This window comes from Myxine glutinosa, chromosome 10 (genome assembly GCF_964187855.1).
Source record: "Myxine glutinosa chromosome 10, kmMyxGlut1.1, whole genome shotgun sequence".
In the NCBI taxonomy this organism is placed as follows: Eukaryota; Metazoa; Chordata; class Myxini; order Myxiniformes; family Myxinidae; genus Myxine; species Myxine glutinosa.
In genome coordinates this window covers 79,090,381-79,103,363 of record NC_136270.1, presented here as the reverse complement: position 1 = coordinate 79,103,363, position 12,983 = coordinate 79,090,381, and the positions used below count along the sequence as shown (strand labels likewise).

At 50.2% G+C, this 12,983-nt stretch overlaps 1 protein-coding gene across 2 annotated transcripts in view; it reads left to right on the top strand.

The window, feature by feature from the left end:
• Positions 1-12,983, top strand: part of LOC137417425 (chitin synthase chs-2-like) — a 212,861-nt gene that overhangs the window by 191,741 nt on the left and 8,137 nt on the right. For both annotated transcript variants that reach the window (XM_078785804.1, XM_078785805.1), the window contains 2 exons: positions 3,533-3,642; positions 6,233-6,340. In XM_078785804.1, coding sequence (XP_078641930.1) covers positions 3,533-3,642; positions 6,233-6,340 — 218 coding nt within the window. The remainder of the gene's footprint in view (positions 1-3,532; positions 3,643-6,232; positions 6,341-12,983) is intronic.

Here is a 12,983-nt window from a genome sequence, read left to right as displayed (position 1 = left end):
AGTGAAAACTGAGTACTCTCTTTCAGCGTGCGTCACTGCCGAGCCCCCTTTGGTGCCCGGCAATGACGATTTGCAATGCCTGGAGATGGCATAGGAAAGGAGCGGTGTACAATGATTAATAATGACAATAAATAAATAATAATCATTAAAAAATTTAATTATTAATCAATTCGGTCACAGAACACAAAAACCACCACCATTTCATCAGAATGTGGCTGAATATATATATATTTTTAGTAATTAATCGAATAATTAAATAATTAATCGATTAATTGATTAATTGATTAATCAATAAATCAAAAATATCCTTGATAGCCACATCACTTGGTCACTCATGTCCAAATATTAGCTTCTGAGCTCAAAAGGTGCCTGAGATATTGGCCAAATGAGAAAGAAAAGAAATAAATGATTAATAATGAAAATAAATATATAATAATCATAAAAAAATTAAATCATTAATCAATTCGGTCAGAGAACACATAAACCACCACCATTTCATCAGAATCTGTAACTTAAATTTTTTTTTTTTGTCATTAATCAAATAATAAAATAATTAATCGATTAATTGATTAATTAATAAATCAAAAATAGCTTTTGCAGCCAAATCACCTGGTCATTGGCATGTCCAAATATCAGCTTCCTAACTCAAAAGGTGCCTGAGTTAATGGTCAGAAGAGAAAGAAAATTTGATTAATTAAATAAGTACTTTATTAATCGCTAATAATTAAATAACTCCTCAATTAATTGATTTATCAAAAAACAAAAAATACTATTTTTGAGAAAGGACTTGCTCACTATTGTGCCGAAATTTCAGCCTCCTAGCTCAAAGGATGGCTGAGATATCGCCCGGAAAAACAAACAAACAAGAAAGAAAGAAATAAACAAACAAACAAACAACCAGAGTGAAAACTGAGTACTCCCTTTCAGCGTGCGTCACTGCCGAGCCCCCTTTCGGTGCCCAGCAATGACGATTTGCAATGCCTGGAGATGGCATAGGAAAGGTGCGGTGTACAACAAACAAACAAACAAACAAACAACCAGAGTGAAAACTGAGTACTCCCTTTCAGCGTGCGTCACTGCCGAGCCCCCTTTGGTGCCCAGCAATGACGATTTGCAATGCCTGGAGATGGCATAGGAAAGGTGCGGTGTACAACAAACAACCAGAGTGAAAATTGAGTACTCCCTTTCAGCGTGCGTCACTGCCGAGCCCCCTTCGGTGCCCAGCAATGACGATTTGCAATGCCTGGAGATGGCATAGGAAAGGTGCGGTGTACAACAAACAACCAGAGTGAAAACTGAGTACTCCCTTTCAGCGTGCGTCACTGCCGAGCCCCCTTCGGTCCCCGGCAATGACGATTTGCAATGCCTGGAGATGGCAAAGGAAAGGTGTGGTGTACAAAATAAGGGAGCGGTTGACAAGATGGGGAGAGAAGGGGAAGCACACAAACACAACATTTGAGAGCAGGGACATCGGGAGATGTGTGGGAGGGAGAGGGCTTGGGGGGAGGAGGCGTGGGAAGGGGGGGGGGGGGGATGGGAGAAGTATAAAACACAAGGACACCACGGACTTCCAGGACAGAAGTTGGTATTTCAAAAAAGTGGATTTGGGGTGAAATTAGCAGGGGTAGAAAAGATCAAGGTTTTGGATGGGGGAAGATAAGGGATGGTGGTGAACAGCTGTTTTAAAGACCTGGAGGGAGGAGTTGGATTGAAGAGAGTGAGGGAGTTTGTCCCAGAGGCGGGAGAAAAGAGGAATGAAGGAGTGAAGGTGAGCAAGAGAGTCTTGATTTTGGCAGTTTAACCATAAGAGGGTTGCAGGCAGATCTTGTGCGACCTGTAGGAATATTTGGGGGACAGAGCCCAGAGAGAGCTGGGGGGCAAGGCCGGAGAGGAGTCTGTAGAAGAAGGAAAGACCACCAACCTGCCTGCGTTGAGTGAGTGAAAGGCCCTTGGAGTTAGCTTCATCACGGGAGATTCGAATGATTCTGAACGCTTTGGTTTCAACAGCGTCAAGACGAGCTAGGTGTGAGGCAGGAGCACCAGCCCAGAAGGGAGAGCAGTATTCCATTGAGCTGCAGATGAAAGCCTTGTATGTGGTGAGGAGCTCAGGTGTGCCAAGGAAGGACTTCGCACGACGGAGGATGCCCAGTCGGCGACTGGCTTTGGAGGCCAGATTTGAAATGTGGTTTTCCCAGGAAATATCAGGGCAGATAGTGAGACCCAAAAGCTTCAGTGACAGAACTTCTTGCAGAGGATTATTCAGAAAGTGGATGGGAGGGTTGTCCAGTCGGTCTTTTCGGAGAGACATCGTAAGAGTGTGAGATTTGTCAGGATTGAAGACATGTTCCACTTGTTTGCCCAGTCTGTGATTTTGTCCAGGTCTGCAGAGAGTGAGGAGGCTGCAGACTGCCGATCTGAGGGATGAGGAATGGAGCGACAGAGAGTAGAGTCATCAGCAAAGAGATAGAGAGCATTTTCAAGAGAGTCAGAGAGATCATTGATGAAGACCAGAAAAAGCACAGGGCCCGTTGATTTTGTTGATTTTGTTGATTTTGTTGTCGGGGTTCTTGTTGAGGGTCGATTTTTGAAAGGTGCACCCATTGGTCATATAGCTTCCAGACCCCACCCACATGTGTTGCTCGACTCTCCCACCATTACACCCTGACAAAATAATATGGCCACCATCTTGGCTTTCTGGTGGGCCTAACACATCATGCCTGTAGGCCTCTGCTGATTATGTACTTGCCCGTGTTTGTTGGGTCAGATTTCCATTGGTTTTGTTTGGGTCGAGTGTTACTCACGAAGAGGGATGCCGAAAAATCTAATCATCTGTCAAATAAAAATTATTAGTAAGGTTTAGTCAAGCCTGTCAGCATGCACGGTACATGCCTCCCTAAAAAAATAGCGTTGGCCTAACACATCAGGCCTGTAGGCCTTTGCTGATTATACACTGCCCGGTTCTGTTGCGTCAGATTTCCATTGCCTTTGTTTGCTTAAAGTGTATGATGAGAGACCTGAAAAATCGAATCAATGTCGAATAAAAAATTATTAGTAAGGTTTAATCAAGCCCATTAGCATGCACGGTACGCACCTCCCTTAAAAATAGCATTATATAAGTTTTTGAACGGCCACATATTGGGGTTAAATAATCCATGACCGTGTGATGAATCAGTTCATTTTAATATAACCGTGGGGAGAGTGACATGGATCAGAGGTGTTAAGTTAATTATTTTTATGAGCACAGTAAACGTGTGTTTCCCAATCATGCTGTTCATCTTTTAAGGGTGCTTTAAATGCATGTTTCTCAATCGGCCCGTTACCCAATTTTGTTTTGTATTGTGACCACAGTGTGGCCATTCTTGTTTAACTATGTGAGAGTCATAATTTCTGCAAAAAATATTCATTCTTTTTACATTTCATTAGAGACCATTTATTGCGTTATCTCGATTTAAACAATTCATTTTGACTTAGATGTACTTTTGAGATTAAATGAATTGATTGCATGCTGACATTCAGTCTCTTCTTCCTGCAGGGGTGTTCGTGGGATCTTCCCGCAGAAATCACACATCACGTCGTCCTGCAATGAGTATTGTAAAACTGTATCAAGATTTCAATGAGGAGGTAGAAGAGGAACTGCAAGGTGTAAGTTATCATTGCAATCCTCTGGCAAGCACATCAATTTCAGATCTGGCACTGATGAAACAGAAATAATTTTTTATATGCAGTGTAATTTGAGCAAAACTCTACTATTTTCATTTGGGAGTGCATGGGCCTAGTTCTTGTTAACAACTGTCAGTAAAAACAAAATATATTATCATGTTGTGGATCCCCTCTCCATGTCAGGATTGTTTCATTGAAGAACAGTTAGATTTATTTGAAATCATGTCATTCCCGTCTTAGGATGGCAGTTAAAAAACATAGCCCCATGGGGGACTGACGGTTATTTCCCCCACAGGCTGGGTGACTGGAGACAGGACTGATAAAGCAGAATCAGGTCGGGACTGTTTTTTCCCCCCATAGGCTGGGTGACCGGGGACGGGACCGACAAAGCGGAATCGGGTAGGGACTGTTTTTTCCCCCACAGGCTGGGTGACCGGGGACGGGACCGATTAAGCGGAATCAAGTAGGGACTGTTTGGATGGAATCGGTTTTGGTTAATGGGGTCCTGATTGGATTTTGCCAAAGCCAAGTTTTGAACGCCACAACTGAATTTGGTGCCGTGGGGGCGAAAGGATCCAGATGAGAAGTACAATCCCAGAAGAACCTGCTGCTCTGATGAATCCTGTCAAATTTCCATCAATTCTGGCTCATACTTATTGAGAAGAAGATGTTTCGGTGAAAAGTAAGGATTCGGGGAGGGGGCAGGTGGGCCCCTTTCCGGGGGTATGCGGCCATGGCGAGCACAACCTAAGGTTAGAGCATGGTCTCGATGCCGTATGGCCAGTTTCAGTTGGATATGATTGGATTCTGAGAAGTTTTTGAATGAAATTCTCAAATTAGGGGTAAAACCCCATTTCCCCCCCTTTATAGGGAAGATCTGGATGCGGAGCACAGCCCCATGAGACATTGCTCTCATGATGCATCATACAAATTTTGGTACGTATCATCCGGGTAGTTGTGGAGAAGATGTTTTCGTGAATATGAAGGACTCGGGGAGGGGCCAATGGCCCCCTTTCCGGGGAAGATACGGCCATGGGGAGTGCAACTTAAGGTTAGGGAATGGCCTTGATGCTACATGGCCAGCTTGGTCAGTTTCTGAGAAGATTTTTGAATGATGTACCCAAATTAGGGGCAAACCCAAACTTTTATTCCCTTTATAGGTGTGGATCTGGATGGGGGAGCACAACCCCTTGATACTTCGCTGTACTGATGCATCGTACCAAATTTGGGCCGCATCGGCCTGGTTGTTGTGGAGAAGGAGATGTTTTAGTGAAAATGAGGGATTTCGAGGGGGACCGTGGCCCCTTTCCGGGGGAGATACAGCCAGGAGGAGCACAACTTAAGGTTAGGGCATTGTCATGATGCTTCGTGGCAAGTTTTGGTCTGTATCTGTCTGGCAGCCTCAGAGGATCTTTGAATGAAATACCAATATTTGGCGCAACACCCCCCTTTTACTCCCTTTACTCCCTTTTACTCGGTTTATTGGGGGCACATCTGGATGGGGAGCACACCCCTATGAGGCCTTGCTATCCTGATGCATCATACCAAATTTGGTCCATATCGGTCAGGTAGTTTGTGAGATGTTTCAGTCAAATAAATGTAACGGGCATACGTACGAACATACGGCCAGACATCGGGACCCACTCCGAAATAACTTAAAATGGGAGAACTCTTGGTTTTATATCAAACTTTTATTTTTATCATGCTAACCGTTGTTATTTTTTGGTCAGTCCGATTGTAGATGTTGCAAAAAATTATTCCCCCACCCCCTGTAGCTATGGGCCTGGGTTCAGGAGTGCATAGATTGAAAGATGTCAAACAAACAAACACTTCTTGAATTATGTATCGTATGATTCTATGAATTATGATAAATATAATTATTATAAATTATTATAAATTTATTGTATATAAATTACAATAAAACGAACACACATACACATTCATATATGCATATGTACACACACATGCATGCATATATACACACACTTGCATATATATATATATATATACACACACACACATACAGACATGTACACACACACACACACACACACACACACACACACACACACACACACACACACACACACACACACACACACATACATGCATACACACAAACACGCATACACACATACACATACATCCACATACATATACATACATACACATACATATACATTCATACACATACACACACATATACACATACACATACACACACACACGCAAACACACACACACACACACACACACACACACACACACACACACACACACACACACACACACACACACACACATACATACACATGTCACATATACACACACATCACCCAATTGCACAGATGTAAAATATGAAAGTGCTTGGGAAGATGCTGCTGCAGGGAACAAAGACCATACATGAACTTCTTCTTTCATATCGTTTGATTTTTATCTTGCAGCTGTTGTAGAATGAGAGATATTTTCAAACAAACTGTTTTGATTTATCTTGGTTTTAGTTCCCTCTTACTTTTCTCCCATTTTCCCCATGCACATGACAAATAGTTTTTGCCACCTTTTTTACTGATAGGAGAAGAACTTCTGGGATGATTTGATAAAGAGGTATCTGGAACCACTGAATGAAGATAAGAAGAAGAAAGAGGAAATTCAAAAAGAGCTAATCAGTCTACGAAACAAGGTGAGTCTACTCTTCACTTTTATTTTACATCCATATGAGTGCAAATTGGCAGGGGCGGACAGGGCAACCACCCCGAGTGCAAGCATGGATGGTGCACTAAAAAAACGTGTACATGCTTCATTTGGTTGTATATAAATTAAGTCGATGTATTTTCTGTGTAACAGACGGAGAGGATTACAGGTGGGGGAGCATGAACATGGTGATGTTGTAATAAATCCTTATGTGCAATCCGCTCAAAATGGTGCTTTCCAGAGCTATCTCTATTAGTGCTATTGAAGCCACCAGAAGTGCTCCGGCGGGCATCTTACCATGCCGATCTTTGTGATGCGGTGGATTAGAGTTAAAAAGCAACAGACTCTTCATACCGTGCCGATCTTCAAGGCGTGGTAGATTAAAGTTAAACAAGACCGAAAGTCTAACAGCAGCACAGCCAGGCTTGTTTGATACTTTAGTTGAAGAGGATCGTATGACCTGGGTTGAGATACCAGTTAATGTAATACTTACATTATTTGCTTTCTTGAAGTTCTCTAAGTGTCTGTCACCATGGAAGTGAAGAGACTGCATTGAAAAACTGGTTTCTTCTATATGTTGGTCAGTTAGCCAACAATATCAAAGTGATCTCAGCACCATCCCGACACACACCACTGTGTGTGTTACGGAATGAGGTGTTTTACGGTGGCCGGATTGCAAATCCTGCCACCAATCCAGTGAGTTGGTACTCATTTTGCCGACCTTGGAAGGATGACAGGCTGAGTCAACCCCACCTGGTGTTAATTCAACAGCTGACCGGGATTCGAATTCAGGACCTTGGAATCCCAAGCCCTCCACCCTAACCGTTAAGCCAACACCAGTCATAAGAAATACTTCAATGTTTGAAGAGCCCTTAATCAATGTTTTAATAATATATGATCTGAAGGACATGCACCCCCCTCCTCTGTCATATATGATCACCCTGTTGTCATAATTTCAGTTTTTCCCAATCATCAAGTGTGATAATTTGCCTCAACCAGGTATATGACGTTGTAGTGCGGTGCTATGCGCACGACTTGTCTTGCCAATAAAGGAAGCAACAACGATGTAACCACAAGTGTCTTTATTCCACGTATCAAACTATAGCACTGCCGTGCTCGGGGCTGTGAGCCCCGTGTATATCCCGAGGCCACGCCTACCCCTCGGGCGTGGCCGACACCCTCCTGGTGCGCGGAATGATGTCATCGCGCCAGCGAGCCATCGTGTCCGCCACACGCACCCCCCCAGAATTCCCACGCACCTGAAGGGTCAGTTTGCGGGGCAAACGGATGACCCGGCCGAAGCGCCCTCTGGCGGCTGGCGGCGTCTGGGATGCCACCGGCTGCCCCTGGGATGGGTGCGGGACCGGGGGGCAGCGTGCTGGCGGGGTTTGGCGGTGCCGGGGGTCCGCCCGCCAGGGGGCGGCCCCGACGCGGGGGCTGAGCCACTGGCGGGGGGTGGTCCACGTCGAGGTGGGCCGGTTTGAGGCGGTCAACGGACACGCGGTCAGGAGTATCGCCGATGTCCAGGGTGAATTGCTTCGCCCCGGTCTCCAGCACGCGGAAGGGCCCATCGTACGGGGGCCGCAGCGGTGTCCGGTGGGCGTCGTGTCGGACGAACACGTACTCCGCCGTGCGAAGCTCCGGGGCGACGTGCGTTGGCGGGCGCCCGTGGTGCGCCGTCGGCACCGGGGCGAACCCTTGGGCGGTCTCCTGCAGCGCGGAGCGCTGCTGCGCCGCGGACCATGGTGCCGTGGAGTCGGGGAGGAACTCGCCCGGCACCCGCAGCGGTTGTCTGAAGACCAACTCCGCCGCGGATGCGCACAGGACGTCCTTGGGCGCCGTCCGGAGGCCCAGCAGGACCCAGGGGAGCCTGTCGACCCAGCCGCCGTCACGGAGGGTGGCCTGGAGTGCGGCCTTTAAGGAGCGGTGGAAACGCTCACACAGGCCGTTGGCCTGGGGATGATAGGCCGTGGTACGGTGCAGCTGGACACCGAGCCCCCGCGCGACCGCCCCCCAGAGCTCTGAGGTGAACTGGGGGCCGCGCTAGGACGAGATGTCCGAGGGGGCGCCGAACCGGGCAACACAGGTGGCGATGAACGCCTGTGCGACGTCCGCCGCCATTGTCGCCACCAAAGGCACGGCCTCCGGCCACCGGGTGGTGTAGTCCACCATGGTGAGGACGTGGGTGAAACCCCGCGAGGGGGGCAGAGGTCCCACCAAGTCCACGTGAACGTGGTCGAACCGACGTTCGGGCACCGTAAACGGGGCCAACGGGGCCTGGGTGTGGCGGTGCACCATCGCGCGCTGGCACGCGAGGCACGTCCTGGTCCAATCGCGGACGACCTTCCGGAGGCCATGCCAGACAAACATGTCGGCGATCAGCCTCTGGGAGGCCTTCGTGCCCGGGTGGGACAGGCCGTGGATGGCGTCAAAAACCCGCCACTGCAAGCCAGCGGGCACGATGGGGCGAGGCCGCCCGAGGGAGACGTCGCACAAGAGGGCCGTGCCCGTGCCGTCGAACGGCACCTCAGTGACGCAGAGGCCCGTGATGGCGGTCCGCAAGGCCTGGACGTCGGGGTCGGTGGTCTGGTCCGGCGCCATCCGGGCATAGTCGATGCCGAGGTGGACCGTGTGGGTGACGGACCGGGAAAGGCAATCCGCCACCGGGTTGTCCTTCTCCGTGACGTGCCGGATGTCCGTCGTGTACTCGGACACGGCCGAGAGGTGACGCTGCTGCCGGGCCGACCACGGCTCGGCGACCTTGGCCATCGCGAAGACCAGGGGCTTGTGGTCGATGAAGGCTATGAACGAACGGCCCTCGAGCAGATGGCGAAAGTGCCTGACCGCCAGGTGAAGCCCGAGCAACTCGCGGTCGAAGGTACTGTACCGGCGTTCGTGCGGGCGAAGCTGCCGGCTGAAAAACGCCAGCGGTTGCCAAGCTCCACGCACCCATTGCTTGTGCACCGCGCCCACCGCATAGTCCGACGCGTCAGTGGTGAGGGCGAACGGTGCATCGGGTGCGCGAGCATGGTGGCATTAACCAGGGCGAGTTTCGCGCCCGTGAACGCCGCGTCCATCTGCTCAGTCCAAACGATGTCACCTTTGCCCGGCGTCCCTCGGAGGGCCTCGTGCAGGGGGCGCAGGAGCTGGGCAATGCGGGGCAGGAAACGGTGGTAAACGTTCACCATGCCCAGGAACTCCTGGAGCCCCCTGATCGTGCGGGGGCACGGAAACCCCTTGACCGCCTCCACCTTTGCTGGTAAGGGGATGGCCCCATGCCTGGTGACGGGGTGCCCCAAAAAGTCGATCTCGGCGACGCCGAACCGGCACATGGCGGGGTTCACGATCAGGCCATGCTGGACCAGGCGTTCGAAGAGCATGCGGAGATGGCGGAGGTGCTCTTCACGGGACACGCTTGCGACGAGGATGTCGTCCAGGTAGACATAGACAAAATCCAGGTCACGCAAGACGCTGTCCATCAGACGTTGGAACGCCTGAGCCGCATTCTTCAAACCGAAGGGCATCCGAAGGAACTCGAAAAGGCCGAATGGCGTAATGACGGCCATCTTCGGGATGTCCTCCGGCCGTACGGGGACCTGGTGGTAGCCGCGTATGAGGTCCACCTTCGAAAAGAAGGACATTTTCGCCAACCGGGCGGAAAAGTCCTGGATGTGAGGGACCGGTAACGGTCGGGGGTGGTGGCATCGTTGAGGCGGCGGTAGTCCCCGCACGGCCGCCATCCCCCGCCAGGCTTCGGCACGATGTGTAGCGGCGACGCCCAGGCATTCTTGGAGCGCCGCATGATGCCCAGCCGCTCCAGCGTAGCGAAATCCGCTCTCGCCATCGCGAGCTTAGTCAGTTCGAGGCGGCGGGCCCGGGCGTAGACCGGTGGCCCGACGGTGGGTACGTGATGTTCCACCCCGTGCTTGACAGCCACCGCCGAGAAGGTGGGCCGCGTGAGGGCCGGGAAGCTGGCGAGGAGGCGGGTGAACTCGTCCGCTGCCGGGAGCGTACAAACCAACCTCGCCGGGATCGGACCGCTCAGCAAGCTGCTTGGCGAGCCGCTAGGTGAGCCACTCAGTGAGCTGCTCAACGAGCTGCTCAGCGTGCACGCCAGCGAGCTGAACATTTCCGCCTGGACGAGGCGCCTGTTCTTAACATCCACCAACAGCCCATTTGCACACAGGAAATCTGCACCGAGCAATGCCATGGGCACGCTGGCGGTTACGAAAGTCCATTGAAAGCGTTGCCCTCCAAACCACAGGGAGAGGCAGCGCTTCCCGAAGGTGCGTATGGGCGTACCGTTGGCTGCAAGCAGCGCGGGGCCCCGACCCGCGTCTCGCTTGTCGTATGTGGAGGCGGGGATAACGCTCACCTGTGCGCCCGTGTCGCAGAGGAAGCGACGCCTGGACAAGGTGTCCGTGACAAACAGGAGGCTGCCGGAATGGCTGACGCTCAGGGCCGCTACCGAGCACCGGCTTTGTAGTTTCCCGACTTGCCGAAGGAGCACGGCGGGCAACAATTCCTCGCCTTGTGGCCAAACCTGGCGTGGAAATAGCACCAGGTTTGCGGCGAAGGCGGAGGCCGCGGTTCTCGCGGTGGTGGTGGGCGGGGCGTGGCAGCGGCCACGCGGTGTGTATCAGCCTCGAGATCCACGAGGTGTTGTGCATCAGCATCAGGGTCAGCCCCGGGATCCGCGACGGCCGCACCGAAGCTCGCCCGCGTGTCACACGCCACGAAAAACTTGTCGGCCTCGACGGCCAGCGCTCGGGGTTCCTTTATCTTGGAACCGGCCAACGCGAGGCATACCTGGGCCGGTAGCTGGCGTAAAAAGAGCGCCAGGAATAAAAAATCCGGTGCTTTGTCCCCCAGTAGCGACAGCATGTGGTCCATTCGGACCGATGGTCGCGTGTCGCCGAGGTCGAGAAGGTCCAGGAGACGGTCGGCCCGTTCGTCCATCTGTGAGGCCGAACTTGGCGATGAGGCGACGCTTGAGCACCTCGTACCTGTGGTCGGCCGGTGGGTTCTGCAGGACAGACATGACTCGGGCGGCTGTGCCGGGCCCGAGGGCGGCGATGACGTGGAAATAGCGCGTCTCGTCCGCCGTTATGCCACGAAGCTGAAACTGGGCTTCGGCCTGCATAAACCATATCTCCGCCTGAGCTTCCCAAAACTCAGGGAGTTTCACCACTACCGCATTGCTGCTCGTCATGGCGCGTTCTGTAGTTCAGCGTCGGCGGAACTAGTCGAGGTCACCAATGTAGTGCGGTGCTATGCGCACGACTTGTCTTGCCAATAAAGGAAGCAACAACGATGTAACCACAAGTGTCTTTATTCCACGGATCAAACTATAGCACTGCCGTGCTCGGGGCTGTGAGCCCCGTGTATATCCCGAGGCCACGCCTACCCCTCGGGCATGGCCGACACCCTCCTGGTGCGCGGAATGATGTCATCGCGCCAGCGAGCCATCGCGTCCACCACAACGTAATATATGAATGTTTCCTGAAGGGTGTTGAAGGAAACATAACTGACAAAGCCGAATGGCATTACATTCTACCTTTCAGAAGCACAATTGTTAACTATAACAATCACACAATATGTAGGATAAATATGTGAGGGACAAACACTGTAAACACAGGAACCAAACATCTACGCCGTAAAAAATCGTTTGTTTAATCACGAATGTGCCAGTTCTAAAAGCATCTTTGCGTGTATGAAGAAGAGGAAGAAGCGCTAATGTACGGTTTATTCACACAGAGTTTGAACGGAAACATTTATTATTCTATGACAGTAGAAACCCTTTGGAAGGACATGGAATGAGCATACAAAATTATATATACAGTGGTGATATTTTGTGAAGCAATAGAAAAATATATAAAACTACACAGAAACAGCCCACAAACAATGACAACCACAGCCATGATAACAATTGAGTGTTATAAAAGATCCTTATTTTCACGTGTTTTACTTCATGTGTTTGACGTGTTTGTGTTTCACACTGAATGAAAAACGTTGAGGAAGAGCATGCACATTGTGATACATGACAGGTTGAATGATATGTCCGGCCTGAACGGCATAGGAATCAAAATGGCGGTGTGTGGAGTCAGCCGTCGTACCGCCGTAATGACGTCACATCACCCCTGTCATGTGTCCAGATTCTCAGCTCTGATTGGTGTACGTTTGAGGGGACATATACATACGGACAGACAAACACTGTTCTAGACGGCTTTGCCTTATGGGCTAAACCGTAAAAAGCAACAGACGGATCATACCGTGTCAATCTTTGTGACAGTAGATTAAAGTTGAAAAAGCAACAGATGGATCATACCATGATGGGAGGATTAGAGGTAGGGGTTGAACCCACAAAAGGAACACACATTTTCTGTCATTAGCTTGCATAAATGCATTTTCTTCACAATACATATTATTAGATGCATAGTGTGAGCAACATAGTCACTCAAGGCCTGAGCATGGAAGTATTCTAATAAACCCATGTAAAGCAATATTTTTAACAACAGTCGCACATGTAAACACTATAACAATTAAATTTGTGTTGTTGACAACAAATCACGAAATCCGATCTTCACAAAATGCTCGATCGCTCCTGGGAAAAAACCCAGGCAGTATATTAG